Source organism: Anastrepha obliqua, chromosome 2, assembly GCF_027943255.1.
Source record: "Anastrepha obliqua isolate idAnaObli1 chromosome 2, idAnaObli1_1.0, whole genome shotgun sequence".
Taxonomy (NCBI): domain Eukaryota; kingdom Metazoa; phylum Arthropoda; class Insecta; order Diptera; family Tephritidae; genus Anastrepha; species Anastrepha obliqua.
Genome location: NC_072893.1, coordinates 84186561 through 84209687, shown reverse-complemented (window position 1 = coordinate 84209687; position 23127 = coordinate 84186561). Strand labels below are relative to the sequence as shown.

The 23127-nt window shown below is 37.6% G+C and overlaps 1 protein-coding gene across 6 annotated transcripts in view; it reads right to left on the bottom strand.

Moving 5' to 3' along the window:
- Window positions 1-23127, bottom strand: part of LOC129238758 (smoothelin-like protein 1) — a 106879-nt gene that overhangs the window by 53764 nt on the left and 29988 nt on the right. For 2 of the 6 annotated variants that reach the window (XM_054873922.1, XM_054873924.1), the window contains exons 2-4: window positions 5033-5372; window positions 1260-4061; window positions 1019-1216 (exon numbers count right to left, since the gene is read on the bottom strand). In XM_054873922.1, the coding sequence (XP_054729897.1) occupies window positions 1019-1216; window positions 1260-4061; window positions 5033-5372 (3340 nt within the window). Of the gene's footprint in view, window positions 1-1018; window positions 1217-1259; window positions 4062-5032; window positions 5373-23127 lie in introns of those variants that run through there. The other 4 variants (XM_054873923.1, XM_054873928.1, XM_054873929.1 and 1 more) reach the window with 4 other exon arrangements.

Here is a 23127-nt window from a genome sequence, read left to right as displayed (position 1 = left end):
TACGAGTGGTCGTTTTTGTTACAAACTCAGTTTTATTTTTATTATATGGTTGTTTACTAGGTTCTCCTCTTTTACTGGGATAATCAGAAGTATCAACTGGCGTTTCGTTTATATAGATAGTTTCAATGTATTCATCTTTAGGCTCCTTATCATATGTAACGGGATATTGAGTTTCATTTGAATTTTGTATTGAATTTTGCCAATCTGTGTTTTCGAATGTACTCTCTCTCACATCAGTCCTACGCCCAACACTGGGTTCTTTCTTGAATGGTTGACAAATGGTTTGTGGACTACTACTTTTTGGTCCTGTCGGTGAACGATTACGTTGTTTAGGTTCTATTACTGATGAACTTAGTGGTTGATTATGGATGGGCTCTTCGTGGTTAACATCCGCTAAATCATCCCGAACTTGGGATTTAGGTTTGGGATGAGTGCGATTTGTATGATTACTTGGTGCTGATGAATATGGTGACTTTTCTGTTGAAAATTACAGCGAATGAAGTATTAATCACTTTGTCAGTGAATACGATACGATTACATGGTATTAGTCATATAGGTATGTATTCCAAACTACTTTAGGAGTATGTTATTTCTTGGTTAACACTACTTTTAGCTTATGGGGTTAATAAAAGCCTACCATGCAACTATTGCTTGTATTGTGTTTTTTAGTAGCATAAGTCGCATGCTTCAGAAGTTTAAGCGTAAGCATCTTTTTGTCTTTGTAGTTTTGTATTTTCCTTAGTATTCTTATGTTTGGTTTCAGTTGTTATACAATTTTTAATTTTGTTTCATCTGACGCGAGGCTTTTACGATTGAGTGTATAGGTCAAATTACTGTCACTTATAAAAGCTATATTTGTTGTAAGTAATTTTCAAAATTTTTATCTTACAAGTAGGAAAAGTTTTCCAGTTCGTATCCGTATTCATAAGTATTTAGACGTGTGTTAAAAGGATTGTGTTGTTGTGCTGTGCGATTTAAGGTATTGGCAAGCAAATTTTGAATGTTTATTTTTTCTTACCGTCAACTTTGTTGATTACTTTGTCGGACGGACCAAGTTTATAAAAGTGTTTTTTTATGCATGGCTTCTCCACCACCTCGTTACCGAGGAAGCTGGCGTCATTTGCAGTAAAGTGGGTTTTTGTGATGGTTAGTGGTTCGTTAATAATAGGAAATGTGTTTTCAGCTTGCTTAGATTTTTGATTATCTGAAGGATAGACTGCCATTTAGTTGTAATGTGCTTTCTATATCTTATTTCGTACCTGGTTTGGGCACTTCGGTTGGACTCTTTCTAGTTGTCGTGATGCGTGTAGTGGTCGTGGTTGTGGCCTTATTGGGAGAAGGTGACTTTGTGGGGCGCTGCGGTGTTAAATCAATTGTTTCGTTAGAACCATTCACGTTACGAGTTTTAACAACAGTTTGCTTTGTAACGACAGTTTTACCAACACTCTTACTTGGCGAAGAACGCGTAACTGTACCCGAACTGATACGGCTAGTTTCACTATCATGGGATCCTTCTCGTCCGTCGCGTCTAAATGTTCTGGTCGATGATACACTGGAGCGCGGCGTACTGCGATGATGATCTGGGCTATCCACCGGTGAGGAGCATCGAAGAGAAGCAGCGAAAGCACGATGTGTAGCATCTACATCCCTTTCTTTTGATATTAGGCGTTGTGATGAGTCTGTTGTAGCTGTAGATTTTTGTGTGGTTGTGGTACTTGGTTGTGGTCTTGATTGAGTTGGCATTAACTTGGGCGCATTAGTATCCCTGGTAGAGGGGAAGCCACCACTCGGCGTTGAATAATCCGATACAGGTTTGTTGGGTGTTCTCACAGAAGGAAAGCCATGAGTGGAGAAATCTTGCGATGGTTGATTTTGACGTGGACTGCTCGGATAGTCCCGTGACGGTGTGCTCTCTCTTACCGGTGCGGAATCTTTTACCGAGGGAAATCCATGTGTGGAGAAATCCGCAGATGGTTGTGGCTTGTGAGGACTGCTTGGATATTCGCGAGTTGGTGTTCCTTGCCGACGGTATGCGTCATTAGTAGGAGCAGATTCTCTTACCGAAGGAAACCCATGCGTACCAAAATCTGTTGGTTGAGGTGTGGGAGGGAATGTAATTTTGTCTGGTTGACGTAGTCCTGACGGCAATGGTTGATGACTATCGCCTACAATCTCTGTTTCAATAATGTGCTCCCTATTCGTATTATGCTTAATAGTTTTCTTCGTTTCCGAACTAATTGTTGTTACGCTGCCATCCGGATTGATAATTCTAGAGGGTGCAGGATGTGCTGATGTCGGTTTGGCTACATCTCTATCAGATGGGAACCCGTTTGCTGGGAAATCAGTTGATTGCTTTGTTGGAGATCTAACGGATGGAAAGCCATGAGTAGAAAAATCTTCAGCAGGTTGTGGTCTGCGTGGACTACCCGGGTACTCCCTGGTCGGCGTACCATACCTGGGCGAGTCTCTTCCTCCCGGTGATGTTTGCTTTACTGCGGGAAACCCACGATTAGGACTGGAATCACCATCGATCACTATTTCTGTTTCAATTACACGCTCCGCATTGGTCTTAAACTTTGAACTGCGGGTGGATTCTGAACTTACAATTATCACATCTCCATCTTTAGTGGTAGTAATTTTTGAATTTGGATTCACTGCAGGAGAGCCGTATGGAACATTAGAACTAGTGTTATTTAATTCCGTCACAGTTCGTTGATTAAGACGTTCGACATCTGAGGGGCGTACCCGATCACCAGGATACTCCTGTGTAGGCTTATTTGGGCTTACCGAAGGAAACCCATGAGTACTGAAATCAGGTCTTTGCAACTGTGGCGCCCCATGTGGCCGTTCCGTCGGATATTCTTGAGTGGGCTTATTTGGCTTCACTGAAGGAAATCCGTGGGTAGAAAAATCTTGAGTAGGCGGACGACCGCTACCTGGCTTACCACGAATACCGGGCGCATGTGATGGAGGTGCGTGATCTGAGAACTCTTCAATGGTCTCAGAGGTTGTCTCGGTCGAGAAGCGTCGGCTTGATTTCTTCACTGACGAAAATTTCGTCTCGGTATTGGTAATCTCATCCGTAAAATGATCAGTGGGATGAGACTCAACCAATTGTTGTTGGCTTGGAACATGCGCAAATGGCTCGGCATTATCGACGACATCATGTTCAGATCGCCTGGTAGTGTTATTACGCACATTTTGCTGACGGTTATAGACATTATCTTCAGTCTGCTCACGTCGCTGTTGCTCGTTTCTATGTTGAGTACTGCTCTGGCTCGTTGAAGACGTTGTACGTTGGCGTGGGCTATCCACTGCAGGACGCAACTCCTCCGTTTCGTAACGCTTATTCTTGACTATGGTGCCATCAGGCAAACGCTTAACGGTGGTGATCATCTTAACGTTCGGCTTTGGATACTCAACCGTATTCGAAATGATTTCACCAGGCTGGGACATAAGATATTGGACATGTTTTTGATATTCAGGTGATGCCTTATCTACGTCTACAACGCGTCTATTCTGTTCCGTCGTCTGTTGGGTATCCACATTGCGGCTAGTAGAGGATTCCTGTCGATTACGATTAAACTCCTCGGTATATTGACGTTGTTCCTGCTCTTGCTGTTGAACGCGTTGTTGATGTTGTTGCTGCTGATATTGTTTCGTTTGTTCAAATTCCTGTTGCTGTAATTGTTGTTGGCGTTGTTGTTGTTGCTGAATATATTGATCTTGTGTCAGTCGTTGTTGTTGGGGGTATTGGCCTGGATGCTGGCGATTGGTATTATCCATAAGGTACCGGGCATCATTCGGCTCTCCACCCCCATATTCGACAGCTGATGATGAAGATGTCACTTGAGAAGAGGACGAAGTGGTCGTCGAACTCATTTTCATTTCGGTGCGGCCAGAATTTTCATCGCCAACAACAATACGCTCTTGCAAATGAGTGTTTGAATTTTCCGATGCCTTTTTTACGAAATTCTTATCGTCACCCTGATGGGAGGCGCTTGCGCGCTGCTCATTTAGACCACGAAATTCAGCGGTGCCACCATTAATCTTCTCAACACCTGAAAGCATGTGATTATATATAGGTATGTGTATATGTACATATATGTAAGTGTGTTAAGAATGTTTGTAAAAGAAATGTATATTCAGGGTATGCGACCTCAATTTGGTCAAAGGTATTATTAATGAACGTTGACAATTCTTAATCGACCGACGCATCAATTATGTTTAAATTAATATGTCCAGAGAATGCGAAGAAATGATTTCATTTTATCTTAAAAATACTCGATCAGTTAGTTGTGTTTGCTCAGCACCGAAAATATCTCGACCTTTACTCCACACAAAAGTGACACAATTCAAATCACTTAGCCTCAAATTTCAAGCTTGGGTCTCACATCAGAAAGTAACTGTTCCGAAAGATGTTTACTCAAAAACGATCATTGTGCCATTCTTCTTCAGAGCTGGCAAGACGGCTTATAGCAATAAGCAATTAATAAATGGTTGTGAGCTCACCTTATGTTACCACAAAAGCGTGGAAAAGGCATGAAAAATTGCACAGCCAATAATAGACTTTTGCACCGAAGTGCAAGGAGCAGGTGGACATTGCACAGACGATATTGACTGGCCAAAAATATCTCCAGTTATAAGTTCTATCGATCTCCTTTTAACGGGAATTGTTATGGAATGAAGCTTATGGTAACAAAACTAAGCCCATAGAAGAGCTCAAGGGCAACATTCGAGCCGAAATGGGCTTGATGTCGCATTAAACTTCTGCCTTACAAATAAAGGCAGCCTAAATGGCGATATTGTTTTGGAAAACTAGTTGAGAAGCCTGAGTTTTAAAAAACAATACAATTTTGCTAAATCAATTTTCAAAGTTATTCGATAATTCCGCTAAACACATTAACATGGCCCACAGTGTAATTGGCAATACAAGTAGTTTCACCAATCGTTCATCGCTGACATACACTCGTACATATTTACAAATACCTATGAGCACGTGAAATAAATAGAAATATATGTGTAAACTTACCATCTGTGGTGGCCACAGTTTCGGTACGATATGCGCGACCATCTGGACTAACTTCTGACGAGGTTTGCACATCCCAACCCGTTGTGTTGGGATGGTTGAGAGTCATTGAATGAAACTTCAAATCCCGTGTTGGACTTATTGAATCTCGTACCTCTTGGGATTTCAAACTCTGAAAATTTTGACCTACCAATGAGTCACCGTGCGAAGGGTTGAACGGATCTTTAGCAAAATTGCCAGCCATGATGTCGCTCTGATACAAGTCACGTAAACGCGATTCACGTAATTTATATAAATGCGAACGAATTTCCTTTTTATGATCGATGTCTTCGGTTTGCTGCCACTGGAAGAATAACAGAATAGATAGAGGGTGAGAAATTAGCAAGCTTTATAAATGATTACATGTTTATTCATGCTTATAAATAGTAAATTACAACTAAATTATAAATACAACTATTACTTGGAATGCCACGATCAGATCAGACTACATAGTTCCAGTTACGAGTTTTGGAAAACCGCTAAAGACCATTATCGCAGGCGATGGATGAAGCAAGGACTTAGTTCCGAGAAGTAACACCATGAATGCTTTTACCGATGGATTAAAAATGAAAGAGAGGGTTGGTACTGGCACGTATTGTGCCAATTAATCATCAAAAAGTCATTTAAACTCCCTAACTCTTGTACTGTGTTTCAAGCTGAGATATTTGCTGTAAAGAAAGCATCAGAGCTTGTATGTACGGACGTAACAATTAACTGCGCAATGAACTTCTACGTGGATAGCTAAACGGCTATAAAAGTGATAAAAACATACTGTCTATCATCAAAAAATGTCCTTGAATGCAAGGAAGCAATTAACAAGATCGGTCGTAACTCCAGGCTTTGTTTATGTATATTGGGTTCCGGGACATAAAAGCATAGAGGGAAATGAGAAGGCGCGACACTTGCAGCGGATCAAATAAGTCAGGTACTTAAATTCGAAAAGATAAGAAAGGCGAAAGGCAGATGGTTTAGTATAACCAACTGTAAAGTTGCCAAGCTCATGTGTAAACAGGCTTATGATGACAAGTATACTAAATCAGTTATACCGTTCGATAGAAGGAGCTGTAGAGCTCTAGTTGATGTACTAACAGAGCACTGTCTAGTTGCAGCACATGTTTACAAGCTAAATCTAACTCTGAACGATGCCTGCACGAAGTGTAATGAGCTGGGAACAAGAGAAGCATCTTCTATGTCATTGTCCGGCACTCTCGAAAACTAGACTATGCTACCTAAGTGCTCTCGGTTTTGAAAAACTAAAATCTATCTAGAACATCATGCGTATCTTGAGTGATGCATATTTTCGCTAAAAAAAAGGAATCTAATCTGGTATCGCTATGGGCCACAATGGTCTCTGCGTGGTTTCGGCCAGCCAGTATAACCTAACCTAACCTACCTTTTACTAATTAAAATTTCAGTAAATATATTTTTTTATTTTATACTATCAGTAATTTATTTACTTTTTTTGGTAGTCAAAATATAATGCACTCTGATCAGGAAAATTAAATCAATTATGTACTCAACAAAAATTTTTAGTTTTGGAATCTTCTTTTCCTCAGAAAAAGAAAAGGAACATATGACGCACTAAATACAAAGGAGTCAGAACGTAAAGCCTAAAATATTCAGCAAAGGTTCAAATAAAAATTATGTAAAAATATGTTTAGTATTATGAACGGATTGGGATCATCACTATGTTTATAGAGAATCCTTTGATCGTGTGAAAAAATAGTTTAAACCATCATTGACCAATGATCGAACTTCGTTAAGGTATTTAAGGAATTTAGAGTTGAACTAAGTACTAGTCTGGCCATAAATGCTATTACAAATTTTACAATGCTTATGGCGAGAACAAATTCTCAAAAAGTTCCGTTATTTTTGCTTTTGTTCGTATGCATTGCCTTCTCATAAATTATACTCAGATTCGTGGGAAATTTCACTTGTTAACAATGGAGTGGGGAGCTAAGGAAAATCGCATTACGGTGATTGCATTACAAAAGAGAAGTAAAAGAGCAAGAGAGACTTACGAATTGCGAATTATTATACTATTTCGAAAATGTTTGTTTACCGCACGATCAATTGTTTTTCCCAAACGTCTGAAGTGACAGACAGAAGAAGAAGTGGTCATCCTCGCGTTGTTCAAACTAGTGCAGCCATAAAAGCCACTCGAAAAAGAGTTCGCAGAAATACCCTTAGAAAGCTGAAAATCATGTCCAGGGAAATTAATGTATCGGCTAGATTCAAGCCAAGACTAATTAGAAACGATCTCCATACGTAAGACTTCCGTCGCTCAACTGGTGATCTTTAGCCAACGTGCTTGAAGAATATTAGGCTCGATAGATACAAGCAGCGTCTTCGGTGGCACGCGGTCAACGGCCATTAAAATATTCTTTTTACAGATGAGAAAACGTTCACTGTTGAAGAAGTTTTCAATAAGAAAAACGACAAAATCTGGGCTAAAACTTCTAAAGATCCAAAAAAATTTTGTTCCAAGGGTTCAGCGTGGCCGTCATCCAGTCTCCGTAATAGTTTTGTGGGGAGTGACTTGTAAAGGCGTTACATCTCTTCATTTCCGCGAAAAACAACCCATAGCCGCAGAAGATTGGTCGGCAATCAATATATTCAATTATTGATTTTCAATGATTTAGGACCTATAAATGAATATGACAGTGATGAGGAATCTTACACTATCTCCGGTTCAGCTGACTGGATAATTGTTTCAGGTACTCAATTTCGATCTGTAACTCCACATCTGTTGAAACATTTTTCTTGTGTGAGCCACACTATAAATTTTTTGGCTTCAACATATTCTCAAAAGATATTTTCAAAGGTAAAAAATGTTTGTTTTATTCATATATATACTTAAACAGATATGAGCATACATTGTGGTTCCACTGACTCGAAAAGTTATCTTCAGGAACAATTATTATACCTGGCCCAACGAGATGAAAAAAGAAGTTTTCTAAATAAACATCAGGCTATTAAAACCGTTTTTCCAAAATTTAATTCCCCATTACCATCATCTGCACCTATAGGACGGTTGTTTTCATTCGCTGGAATTGTAAATCGGTTCACAACGCAAAAACTCAGTGATGCAAATTTTGAAATGATTGTTTTAAGAAAAGTTAATAGTGAAAAACAAGTATAAAATACATAAAAATCTAAAAAACAAATTTCGCATTTTCTTAAATAATTCATGGAATCTAATGAGTGATTACTGATTTGTGACTACCAGCAAATATTTTCAGTAAAAGTATTACTAATTGCGTAAAACAAATTTCAGTAAAAATATTTGTTTACTGATTACTGAAATAAATTGCAGTAAAAATACTTATAACAAAATTTCATTTGCATTCTCAGTAAAATATTTGCTGATAGTTACTGATTACTGAAAAAAAAATTTTCCATGAAGAGTAAAAAAATATTTTTAAGGCATTTTTCCAGTAATCGATAAAAAAATGTATTACTACAATTTTTTTCAGTAATCAGTAAAAAAATTTCTATGGCATTTTTTCCAGTAATCAGTACACAAATAGTTTTAGTGGAATTTTTTTCAGTAAACAGTAAAAAAATATGTTTTTCTGCAATTTTTTCAGTAATCAATAAAAACATATTTTTACTGAAATTTTTTTTTAGTAAAGGGTAAACAAATATTTTTACTGCAGTTTTTCCCGTAATCAGTAAAAGTTTACTGGTAATCTAAATTAGGGAATTTATCTATCTCCTTTAAACTGCGAAACACTGCTAGTGTTTTTCAAGCAGAAGTCTTTGCGATCTTGCACGCATGCAAAATGTTAAGGAACGCGGGAGCGAGGGAGATATATATTAACATTTTCTCCGATAGTCAAGCCACGATTAAGGCTCTGACGATGCCATGGTGCAGAGCGAAATTAGTAAACCCCTGTAAAGATGAGATCTAATATCTTGGGTGTGCAGGTAACATTTCTCTGATTTGGCTTCCAGGTCATAGGAACATAGAAGGAAATGACCTCAGAGACCTCCTCCCCGGTCATCGGCATCCCCTTGACAGTAGTTAAAGGAGAACTGCACAAATTATTCCTCAGGAAAGCACAGAAAAGGTGGAGCACCATTTCTTCATGCGCTATTTCGAAAACCCATTGGCTCCAATACGATATACGACGGACTCAGAAAGTTCCTTGGACTCCTCGCTATTCAATTTCCAAACTCGTAGCTGTGTTAACCGGTCAATGGACGATCGGCACACACACGGAAAAGCTAGGGTTACCATTAAACCCCCATTGCAGAAGCTGTGGGGACCTGTAGTGCATTTTCTCTGTAAATGTCCGGGTTTGGCAGCTGGACGACTAAGGTCACTGGGAGCTCCTTTTTTCGACAGCCTGAGGCAGTGCGCCAACCTAAATCCCATCAACCTTCTCATTTTACCAACAGCTCTGGTTGGCTGTAGATAACTGCCTGTTGGAGGTCTCATAATGATATCAAAACGGCGCTTTAGTACTACTTGAGGAGAGCCAAGTGCACTTCAACCATTTCACCTACCTACCTACCTAGGCCGAGAGACTTCATTTCTGTATCTATAGAGCGTCGCCAGGTGGTACGCGGCTTGCGAACTCCTCGAACAGCATGCTGAAAAGGATTCCAGCGCAGACCCTGTTTAGGAACGTGAGCGTCGCTCTTTCTCAGCGATCCACTGTCATTTCCTTTTGCCATATTTCGGTTGATACGTTCACCCGAGAGGTTTTCCGCAACAAATCGGCATTCGTTATTGTTCGCGGCCAGAAAATTCGCATGATGCTCCGAAGACAGCGGTTAATAAATATTTCCAGTCGTTTCGTGATTGTCGTACTTACTTTCCATGTGATGCAGCCATACAGAAGAACTGACTTAACAGTGGAGTTGAGTATGCACAGCTTTATTGCACCGTCTGCAGTGAGCAAAATTTGTTCGCCTTTTCAAATACCCTGCATACCCGCCACCAACGAGTCCGATATAGTGCCGTTAATGTATCAGTATGAAAAGTATCAGCAAAAGGATCCCAGAATATGTGAAGCTGGAATTCATTTAACGCTGAACTTCTGAGAACTTTGCCGTATCTCTTCAGTACAGGTAGAATAGGATGCCCTGCTGGAGTAACTATTTTTACAATGAATACATTTTGTCTCTACCATCGACTCATATTCACTATCTTTTCTATTCTTTAAGTATATTGGGAGCGAGACTCCAACCCACCCCCCTCCGTAAAGGGGAAAACTACAGATTTTGTCAACGAATATTCCATTTCCTTTTGTTTGCACTTCCCCAAGCTTCTGCAAAAAATTGGTACATAATGTGCAACTTTCTGTTGTTATTGGCATTCATTTGACTTTAACTTAATATACAGTATACAATGCTGATCTCAAATTGATTTTATAAAAAGCCAATAAATTCAAAATTGTAGTTATACAAGGAAATCCCACGCAGCACGGCAATCCATACAAAATATCAACCTCATGCATACATACATACATACATATTTGAACAAAACTTTGTTGTCGCCAATTATTCGATCTCCTTATATGGTTTTGCACCAGTTTCATCAACAACATCACCGCCACCGGCCCCACCACCATCAACTTCAGTGACGCCCCTGCGCGGTGTAAATTTAAAACTATTGAATGCATTTACAACGAGTCTCGTCACCAAGACGCCAACTACGTAGATCGGTATGAAAAAGTACATAGGTTGGAAGTAGTAAAATGTATGTAATAGAAACGTGATCGGAATTATAGTGGCACTGTATAATGTCACATTTACATACTTATATATATGCCTATGTACATATCTCCGCAGTTCCTGTTGAACAGAAATATCCAATAACCATACATCAAATATTTCCTTATCCTTGAAAGTCAAAATTTATAAACCACATTCCCATAGGTCCAAAGTCGCCTCCAATGTCATCTCTTTGTCGTTTTCTCGGCCGGCCTCTTCTTGTGTCAGCGGATTTGTTTCGAAGATCTTTTTCATAGCTCCATCGTCGCTCATTCGCGGAATGCGACCGTGTAAATATACCACGGAAGTATACAATAGATAGCTTTGGGGAAGTACACTTTGACTCCTGGTAAAATTATTTCACACGTTAGAAATGAGGAATTTTCTGTTTTAAAAATTTGATTTCGTTTCAATTACATCTCATGGACATTATTTAATGCTTAATCCATCAGAATCTATTATTTGTTTGTCCTCTCTATGGTAATTTTTGGATAGGTGCTAAAACACCTTTTTATCTCTGGAAATCGAGGAAACATCAAACAATTTTTGAAGACTACACTTGAGCATTTGTGTATATTCTTGAATGAGTATTCTGCTTTGACCGAAAATGTGAAAATTATAAAGGTCTTCAGACTTTACTTTTTTTTTGTAATGTTCAAAATACAGTGCTTTCGTGCAGACGCTTGTAATTTACTGGTTGTGTCACTGCCAACGATTTTGTAAGTCATACGAGCAAACCATCAACATCATCATCAATTCCTTTTTCCCGAATGGGACACAGGGCCATTATTATTACCAGAAAAATATTTACGGCATGGTTTCGAAACGTCTAGTACAAATTGCAGCCCGCGTCAAATTATAGCACATCAATAGTTTAACCAGTTTTGACCAGAATTGACAATTTTTTAGAACTTAGCCCTTAGAACTTAGCCGCTTTGATTGTGATAACATTTTGGGAAAATAGTTTAGCTTCTATACTTATGCAGTGGAATAAGCTACGCAAAAGGGGTGGGGAAATATGTAATGGGTACCGCATATTTCTTTTTGACTTTTCTCGTGATAGTATTTGTTCTTTGAATTGCAACAAAAATAATTGTCGGTCGATTAGTGTAATTACTCAAGAAGTAAAATTTTTTTACTTAAGCTGTCAAATCAGCTTCCATATAGGGTGTATATGCTAAGTGTTTAGAAGTCAAAATAGCAGAACGAATGACACCAGACAATGTTGTCTCACACGTGCTACAATCTAAAGAAGTAAGGAATTGTATTCAAGAATTGTCGGCTTTCGCACCACATGACAGGGACAGGGACATGGCGTGTGGGAGAGTACTGATACGACAAGGGTGGCTCTCTCATCAAATTACCTAAACAGTGGGTGGTAACGAGCAGATACTACCTTCGACGTATTGCATCAGGACAGTAACGGACGGTGAGTCTAGTGTTCTGGTGGTACTTAATTTTTATACGCCAAAGCACATATTCGTCGATTTCACACCGCCTATTTTAATTTGACGTGCAGTGCTTCCGAATTAAAAATTTATCTTTCAAATTTGGACATTTTTAATTTTTTTTTTTTAATTACCTCAAATGAAAGTTTGGAATTTTTTCTTTAAAATGACATCTAACTTTATGTGGGGAGAAGAAGTTTCATGAATGAGTTTTTATCTTCAATGCACTATTGTCGCTGATGTTTTTGTTGTAAGAGTATAAATGTTTGGGGAATGCTGCTGGAGTTACAGTCCTGAGTCGGATATAAATCCATTTCGTTCCGGTAACGTAGAACCTACAGTCGTGAGAAGGCACTTTTCCACCACGGCAGTTGCTAGAAAACATCAATGAATTTGGAACACGCATCTTGGAATTTTCTAACTGATCATGATCAAAATTTCGTATACATAATTTGCTTTTAATATTCTCAAGAGAAAGGCATCCATCGCTAAAACGCGTGTAGCTAAAAGTTATGCGGCGTCTTAGTGTTAACGCGTCCCTATTAGCAAACTTTTCGTATTTCATTACGATGAAATTTTGTATACCTTATTTCTCCACTAAGGTATATAAAACTAAAAGAATATGTGCAATGGATGTTTATAGGCGAAAACATAAGTATGTATAAACGAGTATTGAGTAATTCAAGACAATTTTTTATTTTAGAATTTTTATTACTAGCTCAATGGTAGATATAGTTTATCTAATCATTCTTCCGTTCTTTTCCATTATTTTATTAGCCTTTAAGGATAATCATCAACTATGACACTCATGGCAGTAATATAGTATGTATGTATGTAAGTTTACCCTAAATAGTTCTAAATAGCTAAAAACCTTTAAGATCTTCCAATTCCATAAACTGGTTAAACTCAAATAAAGGGCATGGACAGAGTTTAGTTGGTTGATTTTTAAAGTGCAAAATATCATATTTTCAAAAGCGGTTCCTCATGCAATTAAAATCTATATTTTTATACACTCATTTTATAATTATATGCAAAATATATACCTACATTTTTGTACGAGCAATACTTCTTTGTTTATTTTTTATGCGGTCTGCTTTATTTTATTCTCGACATTTTCTTCTTCAAAGAAGGTACATGTGCGATTACTGTATTCTTTTCTATGTTTTCAGAGAACTGCATCGGTAAAAAGAGCAGAGTGCAGGTTTTAATCATCCAAGCTTCAGCCACTCTATACCATTCTTTATAACTGTTATCAGTGGCAAAGCAATCAAGAGGAATTTCACATAGCCACGTTTTTGTATTATATGATTACTGTTGTTATTGTTATTGGTAGTATCGTGTTAATTCAGCTGTTGCAAAAGGAATTCAAATTATTATTTATTATTTCTTATTGTACGAGGGGAGGTCAAAAAGTTCGCGGAGCGAAGAGGAGGGAATGTGAAATGAAAAATGCAATTGCATCTCTTTTTCGATGTATTCTCTTTTACTTTTGAAATAATTTATGCATTTTATTTATGTTATCAAAGATAGTTTTCTTTATGATTTCTATGCAAAAATGCTGGCTTCTCTTCGTGTTCGTTAGCAGCATTTGTACTGGAAATTCTTTCTGAGAAAAGTGTAAATAAATAAGTTATCTGAAGTGGGCTAAATCTAGATAGGAATAAGGTATAAGATGTGACCATTCTCGGCACACATGATGTTGTGTTCTTAGACATATCCAGAAAATTTTCCCCCACTTAGGCGATGTTTACTATTTTTAGATCAGCCTTTTCCAGGGCAAGTTTTTCGCTTTTTCAACAAGGATTAACGAAATCTTCTCAATGGGTCGGGCTGACCGCTAATCGTATTCAATTAATTCCCTAACTTGCTTGTATGCCAATTAAAATTTTTTTGTTTACAAATTATTTATTGTATTATATGTATATATTTTATAAATAATTTTTTGCTTAGTGACAAAAAACTTCAATTGTGAAGACACGAAACTCAAGTTCCTCCTTATATTACATTTCCATTGAGCCCAAATGTGTTTATGGGCGAGAAAATTTAAATGTACAGCCAAATTACACAAGTTCGAATTACCAGAATCAACGTATTCGAACAAAATGTAGAAGCAAATACAGGAAGCATTAATTAAAGGTGATGTAAGATGTCTAATTTTCACACTGTATCAGCCTCTTGAGCCATCTAATAAATCCGTGATGTCCTCATGGAAAAGTTACTTTTATTTCAGAGTAAATTCTTAATAAAAAATATTCAAAATTATGGAAATGGAAACTTTTCCTAAACAAGTTAGCGGGCAATACTGTTTTTGTTGTACTACGTGGGCAAAAGAGGGCGTTAAGTTTGTACTTCATTGAAACCAGGCGAAAAAGTTTGCGTGCATCACTTTTCGGCAACGAACTTCGAGTTCGAACCGGATCGGAAGAGGCCGAAGTTGTCTAGTGAGCCTCTTCCAATTCCCTGCATTGCCAATATTTAGGTGTCAAATCAATGGGAATAGTTAAATAAAGAATATAAATAACTATGTACCATTCACAAAAATTATTCGACCTTTTTTCAAAATTTTACGACCTTTTCAGAAAGGGGATAAACTTATGCATCTTTTTCCCTCACTTCCAAATTGAAGCATCCGGAATCAGTTGTCAAACTTTACACAGCCTTTTATTGCTGCGCCATGAAGCAAATGTGACATACATAAGTAGTATTTTTTCAAACCACCATAAATCAAAAGCTATGCCAGTAGCTTTTATTTATGTTTTACATTTGAAAATTTAGCCCATCAAAAAGTTGTTTCTTTACAAACAGTTATCCAAGTTTCTGCTGGCAAATCGTGGTTTGTACACACTTAAAGATTATTTTCAAAAATTTTACTTATATTTGCATAGCTGCATATTTATATAAATTGAGTTTGTTATAAAATATTATATTTTAACTTTCTTCCATTTTTCTTTTATCTTAAACTATCTGCTAGAAACGTAAGAAAACTAACATAATTGCACAACAGCTGTTTAAAAATGACATTTCAAAGGAAATGCGAATAAAGCATCCATTACGCCAACTTTTTAACCACCCCTCGTACTACCTAAATAGCGGTTAACGTATAATTTTGTGATGATGTATTCATTTATTTATAAATTTAACAGGTCACTGATAACTGCACTTCAGTGAGTGTAAATATATATATACACATACATACATACATAAATTGATAAAAATATAAATTTTATTACACTAACATACTCACACACACATTATAGCATAACAAAGTACTAACTCGCGAAGGTAAACAAATTATTTTATTTACTCAGGAGAGCGTGGAAAAAAGAGCGTACGAAAGTGAGTGCCAATTTCATGTTTTTATTGTGCACAAATTTGTGCTGATATTATGAAAATCATACGCCACTTATGTATGGATGTATGTAAGTATTTTTGTAGGTGTATGTCCAGTGCACGTCTATGGCACAAATACTTGTTTACATTAATTAAACTTGAAAAATATACTATAAGTTAAAAAATTTTTGATATATATATTTAGTGAGCGCAAACGCTAGTAGACAAAAATTCGAAAATGATATCACCGGTCCCACAAATACAAAGGTAAAAAAACACCAACTTGCGGGAGTAGACGAATACTTCAACGAAGCTGACAAGGTACGCGCTCAAAGCAAGCGCAATAATAAAATAAAAATAAATAAAAGTGTAATCTCATTAAAACTACAAAATAACAACGGCAAACAAATAAGAGTATGGCAAACTCTAGTAATAACAATAAAGGGTAACAATTGCAAAGCAACTTTCTTAGCCGAAAGCAACCACATACATGCAATACATATGTATGTAAAAGTACATAAGCTGCATATACAGGATGGGTAGGCAGTAATTTCTTGTACCCGAAGTTTTGCAGAGCGTGGGAGTAGGTGTATCTCACTGGATGCTCAACAGCCAGCAATTGGTGAACAGTTTACACTTTGTTGGAAAACATCTTCAACTCTTTCATCAAAACTCGACACAACGCACCTGCTGATACCAAATTGCCTGCGTTGCTAATTCCTTGCAGCTGGTGAATACTCCCCGATATGCTCGGCTACTTGCAGCAGTATGGCGTGAGTTACTTTTTATCACATCTTTAGTGGACTCTGCTTACGCGACACGACCACACAAGGAATTTATCAATGACTGGAAATTCAGGGAATTCACACGACACGGGATGGAGCGTCCAGGACAGAGGCAGGCTAAGCTGTTAACTCTTTTCTCCAGAATATCTTCCAATAGGCTCCTAAACTTTTATAGAGAGAGCAAAACTAATTTCGTTCATTCGTTTTATGGAGAAAATGCGCTTACGGGGTTGCGGGTTTACGGGAAAAAAATTATCCAAACCCAACGAGAATTTTGAACCACATAACGCTTGGTTGGTTGGTTGGTTAGAGTGGTGATTCAGCCAGAATCCAACTAGCGCTTCCGCACCATTTTGTTGCCACATCCTCGTTACCAAATTGTTTAACAGTTATTTGCAGCAGGACTATATCCAGTCTGTGCGGTTTAGGAACCTTATTAGGTTGTTGACGTCTAAGCCAGACGGTTGCTCGAGTCTCTCGAACAGCGGTTTGCCCAGGGTTAACATTCTGTCCCTCCATAGGGCAGGGCATTCACAGAGGAAATGGAAGATTGTTTCTTTTTTCTCCGGTTGTTTACAACTGTGACAGTATGTGTTGTGAGGGATGCCCATTTTGGCGGCTTGTTCTCCGATAGACCAGAAGCCAGTTATGACTGCCGTAAGTCTACAGGTGTCCCGCCGTTTCATGTTTATTAATGTCGACGATTGCTTGAGGTTGTAGGTGGGCCATAACGTTCTGCTGATTTTGCATTTCGTCTGGTCTCTCCATCTACAATCTGCAATTCGAAGGTATTTTAGGGAAATTGCGTTCTTGACCGCACCTAGTGGAGTGAATACTGGTACTGCAAGAGCGATTCATGGCAGATCCCCCTCTTGCCAGTTCATCAGCTTTTTCGTTGCCTTCTATGTTCCGGTGTCCCGGCACCCAAATTAAGTTACTCTATGGTTTTCACTCAAGTTGGTGAGGCTATTCCTACTTTGCTCCACCACTTTAGAGGTTGTTATAGTCGCGTCCAGCGCCTGGATTGCGGCTTGGCTATCCGAAAGAATAGCGATATTGCCCTTAAAAGAGAAATATGCGATTAGTAACGTACAGGCTTCCCCAATTGCTAGTACTTCCGCTTGGAAGACGCTGCTGGTGTTAGGGAGACGCACAGATTTTTCAATTCCAAGTCTATGAGAATATATACCAGCTCCAACACCACAATCCATTTTACTGCCATCTGTATAGACTGTGGTATCGAAGTTGTTTAGAGAGAATCCCTTATTCCATTCTTTTTTAGATGGAAAGAGTGTGGCAAAATTCCTATTGAACGTTACCATCGGGACGATGTAGTCAGTCCTCACCGAGGTTAACTGAGTTTGTCGCTTGCATTTTACTAAAATTTAATTGGCTATAAAACTGCGAAAACTGAAACTTTGATTTATATAATATTTGATGTAGAATGAAGTATATCTTTATAAAAAAATAAAGGAAATTAAAAAAAAAAAATAGAAAAGTAATCCAAACTGGTCAAAATATCGAGTTTTTGTTATTCTGATATTATTTCTCACTGAAAATATGGTTATTTTTTGGTTACTTTTTTCTAAGGCTTGGTAATTTTTCTTTTTCACTCGCGGCAACAAAAGCTATCATTTCACGCAAATACTTGTAGAACTAGTAGAACCAAGCGTTTGCCGTTTTTGCGAACGGGATGATGAAACTCCAGAGTACATTCCCTGCGAATGTGCAGGTCCCGCAAGAAGGACACTAGTATACCTAGATGGTGCGACCCTAAATCCATTAGTGATATGTAACAAAAGTATACCTAGATGGTGCGACCCTAAATCCATTAGTGATATGTAACAAAATGCTGGAGGAGGTACTCACATTCAACAGAAGCCTCCAACTTCAGGCTTGCGGTCAACCCAAATAGACCACATCAGAGGTCTCAGTGCAGTACATAAATTTAAAAAAATAATAACAAGAAGATTAATACGAGAGACGACCAGGAAAACGGAAATGATATGCACACTGTGAGAAAAATTAGACCAGCAGATGCACAAATTCATTCAAACTGATTTTCTGGCTGCCTATAACATAAAAGTCAAAACAAAATAACATAAGGCGCAAATCAAGTTTGCAAATATTATTGCACAATCACATCTTGACATTGCTTATACCCGACCCTGTATTTTTGTATACATATGTATGAACCCGTTTACATACGCACAGATGTGAGCTTGTTTGTAGGTGGGCAGTAAATTTCTGCGAATTATTCGCTGTTTGACACTCGCACTGAGTTATTTATTTAGTTTTTGTGTTTTGTTTTGTGTTATTACCTGCTAGAAAAACCAGTCATACCCGACTTAAAAGTAAAGATTTAAATTACTGTAATTGCCTCAGGAAGATTGCAATTAATTTAGGAATCAAAATCACAATTTTGTTGTTTACATTGTTCAAGGAAAATATAATAAAAACAAATTTTTAGCACCATTTCCTCATTACTGAAATTGCAACAACCATATCCAGAAGCTTGTTAAGGATTTTGAGAAAAAATGTCTTCTCTTCTTTTGACTTAAGACTTTAGGGTGATGTCTTAAAAATAGTATCCAGTTAATCCCATAATAATTTTTTTTTTAATTTCCAAAAATTTAACAATTTTTTAAAATGTTCATTGTTATTTAAGCAATTTTAATGGCGTCCAAATATTTAGTTTTCGCACTTTTATCTTGTGAGCTGAACGCCAGTTTAACAGTAAAACAACAACTTAAATTATTGCTTTTATTTATTTAGTCGGCCAGGCACAGCCGATTATCGTATTCGACAGGGCCTGGTTCAAAGCTAACTATGGGTATGAAAAATCTGTTGACAACATCCGCACTCAAAACATCAAATTATAGAAAGAATCCATTGTAGGTGTCCATGGTTGGAAGGTATCTCGAGCAGAACTGAAAAATGCTTTACTAAAAAAACAAAACGGCAAAGTCTTAATTCGTCATTATCTCTTTTTTGAAAAATTACATACTACAACCTTGAGTTTTCTGAGACACAGCGTTGGTTTTACCCGCCAAAAATGAGAATATTAGGGGTATAACAGCTTGTATTGTGTAGAATGACTTGGGAGTGATTGCCGTGCGTTTAACTGGGTATATACGGCTTGGTGCCAAATGATATGTCGAACACAAGGCATAGACCCGACGGCAGGCATCGATTAGCTTTCGAAGTCAACGTTGAATAATTGTCGAAAGGTATATAGGTATGCGTTTAACTGGGTAACTACAACATGCTCTTCGCCATTGTCCTAGATTCAGCTCAAGTGTGAAGTTATATTGCTGTACGGAAGTGAAACATTGCTGGTCTCTAACACCATCACACAGAGGTTATAAGTTTTCCTCAAAAGCCTCCGCACCACGTGCTGTGAAGATCAACGAATGAGGAACCTATCCTACAACAAGCCAAACGCATAAAGTGGCGATGGATAGGTCACAAGCCTAAAAAACGCTGAGCATCACGAGATTGGCACTGGACTTTAACCCGCGAGGAAGCAGAGATCGCGACCGGCCAAAGAATACTTGGAGAAGGTCGCATTGCGCGAGATTGCAAATGCCGACATCACATGAGACGACGCAAAAACAACATCCTAAAGCAGTGTATAATAGAAGAGTCTAGAGTGAACAAGGAAAAAAAGCGGGAGGGTATACTACTGAGGGTATAAATTTTTGACTTCAATACCTTTTTTTATTACATGTTAAGTAATGTTATCTCAATTTCAGCATATTCTGATGAAATGTCAGTATATATGAAATCATTTCTTCTTCACATAGTAAAACATAAGAAAATTATTTCTTTAAAGAAAAACAGATGTTACAAGAGCAACATATGCCTCATTTAATTTTCTCTTTGACCAATATGCAGGGAGCTCGAGAGGGAGGACGTATAAAATGTTATTATTAGAAAAAGCTTTGTGGTGAGAAGCTCACTCCTTACTTACTCCCGGTCAGGATTTCTTCCTCAAGGCTTTGTAAAAGTTTTTGGGCAGAGGTGTGCTGAGCATCAGGCATATGAGATCACTTTTTATTCTCCATTTTCTCTATTACTGATTCTTTATTTTTAATCGAATCAATAAGCGTATACGTATTTCTGAATGGAGATTTATTCTACTCTATATCTCTACCTATGGTTACCGGCTTTAGAATTATTTATGACTGGAAATATTGCGCCCAAATTTGAATAATAGGATCAAAGCGATAGAATCGATGTATGCTAATTTGTGTTGAAGCCTTTGCAAAGCGTGGGTAAATACGAAAGCAATCGAGAAGGTCACTAAAATTTCGTCTACGTAAATTCTAACTTAAGTTTGTTGTGTATATGTGTATTGCTGAATTCCTCATGCATATACCTGCGCAAAAATCTTTTTAATTCGATTACTATGTTTTAATGTACTTTTTTTTGCAAAAACGTATCCCAGCTTCAATACGGATTGTATGGACAGACAAGTTGCAAAATGACGTAATTTCTAAAAATTTCGCTTTTAGCTCATCAACAAAAAGAAGAAAAAACAAGTAATTGTGACAAAAGCAAACGAAGCGACGCAATGGTAGAAAAGCTTGAAAGTGGTCTTTAAGCTGAAGCACAACGGTGTGGAGTGCGGAACCTGTGCCGCCGAACCTGTTGCCTGAGCTGGCACAAGATTGATTAATAAGCTCTGTTGTGCTGCGCTTAATTTTCACTGTTGATGGCTTTCGTGTCATTTCAAGTTCAAAGCAAAACGCGCTTGGCATATTAAGAGATATTAAAAGTATCTGGCGGCGGTCTGTATTAAGCATTTCTTACTCTTTTAGTTTATATTCGATTTCATTCATTTTAACAAACCTTAACAAACTTACTTGTTTAAAGTTCCTTCTTATTTCTGGCGTATTTCTAGTATCACATATATTCTTAAGTGATAAATGATTGGTTGAATGCTGACACCTGTTATACACATGTACATGAAAGATGTGCAAGTATTGTGCAAACATAATCATAACATCATGAACAGAATCAGCAAAAGCACGTCAACATCGTTGCCAGAGCCAGACTTCAGTGTCAGCGCGTCATATCGACATACACATATGTATGTATGATACTTTATACAATGTATACTTGTATGTAAGTATGTGTGCACTGTTGGTGTAATTATAGGTGCGTGGGTTCGTGTGTGGCGCGGAGAATGGCATTGAGCTCTAACTGTTCTACAACAAATTGCTGTTAACACGTTGAGCCCGGCATCGATATTACTGTACTTTCCATTTGGCCGGCAACGAGCGAGCAATCGGGAATATTCAGACTGGAGACTGGAGCGATTAGTTAGAAACGAATTGCAGCAGACAAAAGTACACTTTGAAAATATATTCTGTTTAGAGTGTTTCAATAAACTTCATTAAAATTACTATACATTTATTTTTTAACTATCGGTCTTAGTTCATTGTCGGTCCCTAGGGACCGACGCCGGCCAAACGGAAAGTTCACTGTCGGTCCCTAGGGACCGACGCCGGCCAAACGGAAAGTTCACTGTCGGTCCCTAGGGACCGACGCCGGGCTCAACGAGTTAATAATTGGAGCTAGTATGTATTGGTGCATTCATATTGAGGTGAATATGAAAACAAATAACGATGACCTAATTGCGAAAAAAGTAGCGTTTTTTCGACAAAAATATTTTTTTTTCCAAGATATGTACGTGTATTGTTTGAAGTTTCCAAATTTTGTTTGCAAACTCAATTTGCCATTTTTTTTGCCAAATAATTGAATTTTTCAATTGAATGGGTTGTATATAGCTGAATTTTTAATTATTGTTTGAAGTATTAAATTATGTAGCGGAAATATGCGGACCTATTACTCTCCATAAAATATCGTAAATAACAACAAAAATCACTTAATATTAGCATATACAAAATCACTAAACGATGAAATTGATCCAATTCGCTTTCTAAAATCAACACACATGCGCTTTATATACGCAGATTGTTACTTTAAAATGCGACTACCCCGCAGGAAAATAAAACGTTAGTTCATACTCAGACTCTTTTGGCAAACATGGAAAAAAATAAAAAAAATAAAAAAAATAAAATTAAAATTTTGTTTTAAAGAATTTTTTATTCTTTAAACATTACGCATTTATTTTTGTTAAAATATTTTTGTTTTGCTTTATTTTCTTTTAAAATTTAAATTTAAAATATTTACTTTTTATGATGATATAAATCATTGCTTGAAGTGATGTAGCGGCGAGTGCAGCCCCAGTGTGTACAGTAGTAAAATTTTCCATTTTTCGGAACAGTAATACTTAGTGGACTTACATTATCCGACACTATCGCTAATTGAAGTAAGGGTAATGTAAGTTTGTTGCATTAGTTTCAGTAGCGGAGTAATGAGTGTAACAAATTTCAATTAAGCGCCGTGTAGTGGTAGTAAAAACTTAATTAAAGCCTCCACTTGGGACTATAAAACCGTATCCAGCAGAAGCTTACAACTTACAGAGACTTACAACTACGGCTTATAGCAAGGAATACCGAGTTCTGAATATAAGAAGGTGGATTTTGGAATGATAGGATGGATGTTTGGTCATAGTGTTATTTACGACAGCCAAAGGGAACATTTTACACCCATCACCTGTTAGTACCAGTTCCGAATCATCAAAGAAGCAAAGCAATGGAGGCCAATTAACACCCAGCTTACATACTTTTATGGAAAAGTCATGGTTGTAAATTTCCTGCAGGGCGTCAAATATGGAGTAATGAGCACTAGTCTAGGCTTA